Here is an 8,776-nt window from a genome sequence, read left to right on the forward strand (position 1 = left end):
ATGCGGCGGCTAGTAAAGCGACCAAAACGCTGGCTTGCATCCATAGATGCTTCTTAAGCAAATCCCGGGACGTCATTCTCCCCCTGTACTCTGCCCTAGTGAGGCCGCAGCTGGAGTACTGTGTCCAGTTTTGGGCTCCACAATTCAAAAAGGATGTGGAGAAGCTTGAGAGAGTGCAGAGAAGAGCCACGCGCATGATCAGAGGTCAGGGAAGCAGACCCTACGGGGGCCGGCTGAGAGCCCTGGGGCTCTTTAGCCTGAAAAAGCGCAGGCTCAGGGGTGATCTGATGGCCACCTACACGTTTATCAGGGGTGACCACCAGCATCTGGGGGAATGTTTGTTCACCAGAGCGCCCCAAGGGATGACGAGGTCGAATGGTCACAAACTACTTCAAGACCGTTTCAGGCTGGACATAAGGAAGAATTTCTTCACTGTCCGAGCCCCCAAGGTCTGGAAGAGCCTGCCACCGGAGGTGGTTCAAGCGCCTTCATTGAACACCTTCAAGATGAAACTGGATGCTCATCTTGCTGGGATCCTATGACCCCAGCTGACTTCCTGCCCTTTGGGCAGGGGGCTGGACTCGATGATCTTCTGAGGTCCCTTCCAGTCCTAATGTCTATGAAATCTATGAAATGTGGTGGTGTTCTTAAAAATGCACAATGCCAACACATGCAATGGTGTTATGGTTTGTGCTGGGCGTGAGACGCTGTCATCCCCGCTGTCTAGGATTGGTGCATGGTGGTGTAACAATCTAGCTGATCCTTAGGATCCTAAATGGGATGTATTTGCTTCTCTTCCTTTGCCTTCTCTTGCAAACGTTAGCTTATTGTAGAGATGCTCCTTGAATGTGTCAGTCTCTAGAAGCAAAATTCTTCCTACTCCCACAAAGTTCAGTTCATGGTTGGACACAGCAACTTGACGGGGATGTTCAGTTCAGAGCAACCTTTTGGTCTCAAAGCTGTGACACGAGAGGCTGCCAGACTGGTCTAACTTGTCCAGTTGCGCTCTAGGAAGGTGTGGACTATCCTTGGTGTCTCACGGGCCCCTTTTACACGTCTTGTTCACAAGGAGCTTTCCAGCATCACCAGGCAGAGGCACTTGAGCAGAGCCTGCCCAGGTGCACCTGGCTCTGCAGCAAGCCCTGCCCCCTCCACCACTTAATCCCGTCTGTGCCGGCAGATTTACCGTGTGAACTTCTTGTGGGTCCGCGCTGGGCTTATTGGACCCCACGAGCAGTTCCAGAAGAACACGCGTTGCAAGCACTTGGGATAAGCTCTCAAAATGTAACCAAAAGCAGGGAACCATCAAGACAGCATTTCCGCAGGGGGCCTCTGAGGATGAGCTCTTGGCCTGTGCTGTTTGATGTGTTGAGTGTTGACCTGGAGGGATGGTTGTATTGTATTATTTTGCTACTTCACAAGAAAAGGATTTGAAACGTAGAGCTCTATTTAACCCCTTTGTGTCTTGGAAGACTTGCAGGGGCCAGATCAGAGCAGACTGACATAACGTTGCCAAAGTGGGAGTAACATTGAATTAGAGCGTAGGGGAAGGGGACAGGAATAAAGACTTAAAGGAAAAGCAAGTTCAGTAATCAAGTGAAAGATCTGGTTGTGTGACAAAAGAGGCAGAACTATCGCACGCCGATTTCAGAAATATCGGCACAATCAAGCACATGTGTACAAGTCTTTTTAAATGACTCCTGGTAACGTAGAGAAGGAAACCATTGGAAAATACAGACACTTATAGGTCAGCGAGTCTGACTTGAATCCTACCATGTAATGGGCATCGCTTTACTGTAGCATGGACTGTACAACATGATTGCAGTCATCTGTCCGGAAAGGTACTCAAATAGTAGAGAAATGATTGTTAGAGTGGTTTTGGCAGTAACTGTCCCGTGAGACCTAAATAAAGATGGAAGGGAAAAACAGAAGACAGATAAAATATTAACTCATTTTTTTGAAAGAGGAAAAAACCCAACAACTTTGGAGATGGCTGGGAACATATCTGTGTAGACTGAAAACTTGCTAACTGGCGTAACTAGATGATAATGAGCAGTGGCACATCAAATTGAGGCTCTGAGCATCCTATTTGACATCTCTTAATATTCTGAGGGAGACAGAAGCTGGCAAAGCAGGGGATTTTGAAATGATGTTGAAAACAGGGCAACTCTCTCTGTCTTGTATTCACGTGATGATCCTGTGAGGTAAGGTACTGGAGTGGGATGGGGATGTGGGAGACCTGGCGGCTGTTCCTGGATCTGCCCTGAACACCCTATGAGATACTGGTACGTGATGGAAGTCCATTGCTTGCATTGTCTGAATCGTAAAGTGGAGCGACTTCTACTTCACTCTTGGTAGTCGCCCATCTTGGGGTTTAGCGTTGCTGCCCATCTCCGTAGTGTCTAGAGCTTCTCTACTGGAGCACACTGCTGTGCGAGGCAGGGGCAGGCCGTTAGGGGGTGGATGTTCATTGAGGACTGTGGGAGGAAGGGCTTTTGTTCCCGTGGTGAAAAGCTTTGTTTAGAGAGGAGAGTTCTGCGGTGTTCCCTCAGGTCGGGCGCTGGGCTTGTCTGGTCTCCAGGAACTTGGTCCCTACACACGTAGGGAGCTGTCTGTGCACACCCCCTTGTACAAGGGGCTCTGATCCTGCCTGAGGCCTGGCTACGATTGCCATGTTAAGTCTCGTCTGGGAATACCCAGTGCCAGTGCCCCTAATGGGGCCACTGTGCTGCCCTCTGGGAATGGCTTGCATCACAGCCCGTTCCTGCTCACTTCCCTTGAAGAAAGGAGCCCGGGCTGGGTGGCTCCCTGCATGCCGATGGCTCTAAACTGGAACACCGTCTCTGATGAAAGTAGTGTGTCGCTTTACCTGACGCTGTCTTCTTCCTGAAGCGTTTGCTGCTTCTGGGTCTAAGGGTTTGGTACCACTGCCTCTCTCTCTCTCTCTCTCTCTCTCTCTGTCAGCTACTGGCAGACCTGAGCTTTGGCAAATCACAGCTGGGGGCAAAAGTGTGAAGACTGGTCCATGATTAGCACTTGTTTTGTAGGTGGAAGTGCCACATTTCACAGACAGAATCCTTACCCGACTGCTGCGCCATGCCAGGGGCTAGGGGGGAGTAGGATCACTTGCCAGTCGTTCAGAGGCAGAGAGCCTGGGGTCACCAAGCCAGAGCTTAGATTTGCACTTGCACCATATCACTTGGGTATCCCCTTCTGGGCCAAGTCTCTGGGGACCGGAGATTAAATCCCACTGTCTAGGTCTGCAGCCTGTGGTGTCTCGGGATCATGCGCTAGGCTGTCCGGGTGTTCTCGGGCAGGGGCGCTGCATCTGAACAGAGGACGTTGCGTGGGTGCGTCGTGACGCTCGGAGGGAGTGCCTGCTTATCTCCGTCACTTCTGTGGAGTCTGCTCCTTTCTTGGGCTCAGGACCTTTAACGCAAGATAGCTTTAAAGCTGCTTAGTCTCTTTACCTCGTGCTTTTTTAAGGAAGAGCCTGCTCCCTGTATGGGTGTATAATGTTCTTGAGGGACGGGACATCCATGTACTGCAGCGCCTCTTGTACTCGGACGTGCCATTGTTGGCACAAAGAGCAAGTGCTTTTTTGTGAAACGTGCCACACCACACCTTCACAAGGAACATGGGTTTGATATTGCTTGATTTCTTACAAACAAGTAAAGAGAACTTAACAGTTGTTCATGCACCTGCTTTGCCAAAGGTTTTACCAATTTCTTCCTTTCTCTTCTGGTTGTGTTTCAGATGCACCCGCTGGGACTGTGCAACAGCAATGACGAGGAGGACTTGTATGAATATGGCTGGGTAGGAGTGGTGAAGCTGGAACAGCCGGCGTTGGAGCCTAAGCCTTGCCTCACGGTTCTAGGGAAGGTAAGAAAATAAACACCACGTATCGGGTTTTGGTAAACAGAGCTTGTCAGGCTCTTCCAAAAAGCATTATTTCCCTTTGTGAGAGAAGCAAAAGATGGGCAGAGACCCTTTCTAAGGCCTCCTGTGAGAAATTCCACTTTCTCCAGGTTTGAGACAACACGTTGGGTCTAGGATAGCTGTAGAAAGCCATGGAGAACTTGGGTGAAGGAGGCTGTTCCTCCTGTGTGTGCTGTGCTGAAGTGAACCTAATCCTGGCCTCCCTTCCCCCCCCATGCTTGCTCCCAGAGGTGTTGCCAATAACTGGGTAAAATGGAGCTCATCCTTCTCTGCAGACCCTCGGTCACCACTGTCCAGGTGGTGGTTATCCCAGTAACTCTTCTCTGCATCTCGTTCCAGTTAATCAGTGACTGGAACAGCATGATTCTCGGACGAAGCCTTACCCATGCTTGTGTACAGTGGTATTATTAATACATCCTATTTCTGCCTGTGACACCTCTTCTTGATGCATCTTGCGATGCCATTGGTGGCTCGTATTCATCCTGTGGTTCTCAGCACCTCGGTTCTTTCCAGCTGATGAGTTCTCAGCATATCGCAGTAGTTCTTGCTGTTAATCTTTGCAGTTGGAAGCGTGAACCTCATTCCGCAAAATGAGTGGTGACGATGAAAATAAATGATGCATTTGGTGGGCACCATCCATCCTGCGTGCTGTACAAGGCAGGGAAACAGTATTGCATAATCATGCGATTGAAGTCTGTTTCAGGGCATCAACATGAGGAGCTATAGTCTCATAAATATCATAGACCTTCTGTTGGGTGTTTTTTCTGATTTTTGGATACTGATGTTTGCACCTTTAACTGCCTTTCATCTGCATTGTATGGAACTAACCTGGAGAATGATAGGGGCTGGCCAAGTCGGTTATTTTTTTTTATTCTAAACCTCTTGCATTTGCAGACTTGCTTTTCAGTTTTCATGCTGAAAAGCTGATCGAGCAGCCTGGAATTGGGCAGGCACATTGGTAAACCAGCTTAGCCTGCACCTCTATTCCAGCTGTGCACAGCAAGTTAGTGCACAGTGCTGTGTACTGGAGAAAGCAAGCTGCTCTTCTTCAGAGTCTGTTTCCACGATGGGGCCATCCTATGCGTTTCCATTAGCAAGTCAGGAAGTAGCCTTCTAGGAGAATTGCATGGCTTTTTGGAGGAATCCTGATTCAGAGAGAGTTTCCTCACTGACAAACTGGTAGATCTTCAGGGCAGGCAGAGAAGCACTCTACTTCACTGATGTTTGCTCCAGGTTCGGTGGGGGTCATATGGTGGCTAACTCCTGTCTAAAAAGAAACTACATCTCTTTCTGTTGGCTGCCAATGAGCAAGGGGCAGTTCTCCAAACTAGCTTCTCCTTTATGGGAGACCTGGAGTTGGGCACTGACTTCTCCTGCTACCAGGAATAATGATTGCTTTGCCTTTGATCCTAGTGAAACAAGGTCTGAGAGAGGCTGGAGGGGGGAGATTGGGGCCCTCCCAGAAGCCTTGTTAGCCAAAGGGAATGGCAGAAATGAGCACCGAGTCTTGTTGAACATCATTTGCTGCGCTTCAACAGATTCTTCCCTCGGTGTCCTGGGAAATGTGCTGAGGAGCAGGGATTAGAGTGGGGAGGAAAAAGCAGAGGGTGCCTGCACCTGTGGTCGATGTTGCTGGGCGCCCTGTCAGTGCTCGGCTGGGAGCAAATAGGAACAAAATGAAAAGAAAAAAAAAATCTTCTTGGAGGCCTTTACCAAGGAGGGGAGAAAGAAAAGTACCTCCTACTGTTACTTGTGTTGTGTTTTAAGGACTCGAGAGCACTGCAGCAAAAAGCATGAGATTGAGATGGGTCCCGAGGACAAACCAGGAAGAACCTGTCTCTCCATCTCTGCAAGCAGACTCATGACAGTTAACTCATCATGGGGGAAAAAGCAATAGCTTAAGAAGAGAAGAGTATGGAGCACTCCACACCAAGATCAAACGGTCCGTCTGAATTTACATGAAGAAATGCTGTCTGAGCAACTGTAGGACTTGAGGCACGGGTGCTAGACTCGGTGTTAAATGTAGGTGGCAAACTGTTCGTACACAGCTGGTGGCCAAGATTGGGAGAGGGCATTTGCCCTGGAGGTAACCAGTGTGTTTCCTAAGCTGGGTGGTAGTAACAGATGATTTATCACCTGGTAGCTCTTTAGTCTGTGTGGCATGGTGTTGGACTCGGTCCAGTTTCTAGCTGAATAATGCTGCCATCACAAATGCACCACCATAATTGCCATTAATTGGCCCCTCTTGTTGGCAAGCTCAAAAGAGAGATGAAGAAGATGTAGAAAGTATTTTTTTTTCTGCTCTTACAGCTGATTTCTCTGTCAAGAAGAAATCACTGTGTGTGGAGGAAGCTTATATCACCTTCATGTAAATGTAGACCTAAAAACATTGCATCTATGGAGTTCACGCCGATAATTTCCACAAGCTCTGCACACAAGGGAATGGAAGTGGATTAATGAAGGCATGCAGTTGGGAGAGATCTGTGGGGGAAAGGTATCTTAAGCATCTAATGGTAAAATGGGAAATAATTATGCAAGTAACAATGTAGAAGTGGCAGAAGGGCAGGATAGTGATGTAAAAGAAGCAGTTTAGCTGGAAGAAAGGAGGATATCTGCTGAAAACTAAATGTTTTCAAAACTAGGCCCAGATAACGTGTTTAGGGGTTGTACAGACAAGGGGCACTCTGAACTCCAAGTCTGGGTGTTTGAAGTTTTCATGGATTTCATAGACATTAGGGCTGGAAGGGACCTGGCAAGATCATTGGGTCTGGCCCTTGCCCCAGGGGCAGGAAGTCAGCGGGGGTCAGATCACACCAGCAAGGTGAGCATCCAGGCATGTCGTAAAGGTATCCAGAGTAGATGCTTGTACCACTACTGGGGGGAGTCTATTCGAGACTTTGGAGACTTGGAGAGTAAAGAAGTTTTTTCCTTATGTTCAATCTAAAACGGTCTTCCAGCAATTTGTGACTGTATGACCTTGTCTTCCCTTGGGAGTCTTACCTCCTGGCCAGATGCTTCTCTTCACTGAGGAGGCAGAGTAAGCAGGAAGGTCCAGGATAGAAGCATAAGGCTTGATGAGGTGTTGGGCACTGAACGAGTCCAATACAGAAGTTTCCAAAGGAGCAAAAGGGGCTCCAAGTGCACCTCTGCCTGCCTGTTACTGACAGCCGGTGATGGGACAGGGACTGTGACCTGCAGCAGGCGTGCCGTCAGCGGGTGCCTCGGCCTCTTCCATTCCCTGCCAGCACACGGTTTCGTCTCCTCAAGACCTAATGCTATAGTCCAATTTTTTTTGGACCTGAAGGAGCGGTATCTGAGGACATTGATGTTTAATATGCAGAGGGTCTGGCTAGACAATACAGCAGACCTTGGCTTCTTTAAAAGCTATGAAATAATCATCTTAACTGTAGAAACTAGTAGGTCAGGGTTGAAGGAAATGAATGTGACATAATGGGAGAGAATGGAAGGAATTTGGCTTCCAGATGCTGCTGTTAGAAGCCTTTCTAGAAAATTAGGGACAGGCTTCCCTGGTGATGAGGGTGAAAGAGAATGGGCATGGTGCAGATGGGCAATCAGTGCTGCCCGCAAACCAGATGCAGCTGGTAGAACCTCTTCCGTGTCCCATAAGAACATTTCCAACGTAGATGGAGCCTGGAAGATGGATTGACCTTTTGGAGGAGAAGGGAATGTCTGGCCCTGACCTGGCGTGTGCTGTGGCTGTCCTTGCTTTCTGTGGGGCTGGCAGCTGATTGCTTGGCACTTGCATGCACTTGGTCGCCTCTCCTGGCTCCTCCAGCCCCCTCTGCTTTTTTTAGGCTCTTTGAGGTTTTACTTCTCCTTTTAGTTCCAGGAAGAGTACCCTGTCCTAACCGGGATGGAGCTAGCTAGACTGCTTTCTCTACCAATGGATGGCCCTTCCTCTGCTAGCTTAACTCCCTGGAAGCTGTCTGCCTGAGGCTGTCTTATCTGTGATCTAGTTCTATCTCCTTTGCTTGGGTTTTAGACCTTTTGCAGCCTCTTTGGATTTAAGTCTTTGCCTTCAGACGGACTGCCATACAGAACTTAACAGGGCAATGCTGTCATTGTATTCGTCTCAATCTGGGGAAAAAACCATGCATAATTTATGAAAATCTCAACTAGTTTTGCTTTTATGGGTGAGAGTACACATGTCCTTTTTGGGATTTTTTTCCTTATCTGGGTCATGTTTCCATAGAATGGAAGAGTATCACAAACTTAATTCTCAAACCCAGATATGCCATGTTTTCTTTCATGCAACAGAGACCTGCCCCCCAAAATTGGGGTGCATGTATCAAGTGGGGAAGCTGATTTTCTGCAGAAGCACCCTGCTTTGATCCTGATCCATAGTGCAGCAGCTGTAGTATTACTATTCAGGCAACTAAGGGAGTCAGTTAATTTAATGGCTCATTGTTCTTTGCTCCAGTGTCTGCTGGCTGTTCCTTGTCTCTCTCCTTCTATTTTCCAGCACTGGAAACTCCTTAGCTCTTTTCAAGTTCCATCTATGGAGACCAGTCTGTAGCATCAGGTAGGATTTCATCTTTAATTTAGGAGGAGAGGGAAGGTGAGTCAGCTGAAAATTAGACTCTGTCCCTATCTACGCAGCCATAGCTCCAGAAAACGTTTGCCTTTCATAAGTAAGGTGTGGATTTATATTCTGGAGTGTGTTGTATGTAAGAAAAGATGGTAATTGAAATAGTTTGAGTAATGAAGTCATGTGAATGTTTTTGGCAGTTCAACAAACTATGAAAGAGAAGATCTGCATAAGAGGCAAGGGGTTTTTGGGCAATACCTTTTATTTGAAATATATTGCGCGCCCCCC

General features: G+C 48.1%; 1 protein-coding gene across 2 annotated transcripts in view; it reads left to right on the forward strand.

Moving 5' to 3' along the window:
- The window catches only part of ZNRF3 (zinc and ring finger 3), a 68,919-nt gene that overhangs the window by 24,885 nt on the left and 35,258 nt on the right, over nucleotides 1-8,776 (forward strand). For both annotated transcript variants that reach the window (XM_006015230.3, XM_025199778.1), the window contains exon 2: nucleotides 3,757-3,882. In XM_006015230.3, the coding sequence (XP_006015292.1) occupies nucleotides 3,757-3,882 (126 nt within the window). The remainder of the gene's footprint in view (nucleotides 1-3,756; nucleotides 3,883-8,776) is intronic.

The sequence above is a fragment of the Alligator sinensis genome, unplaced genomic scaffold, assembly GCF_000455745.1.
Source record: "Alligator sinensis unplaced genomic scaffold, ASM45574v1 scaffold628_2, whole genome shotgun sequence".
NCBI lineage: Eukaryota > Metazoa > Chordata > Crocodylia > Alligatoridae > Alligator > Alligator sinensis.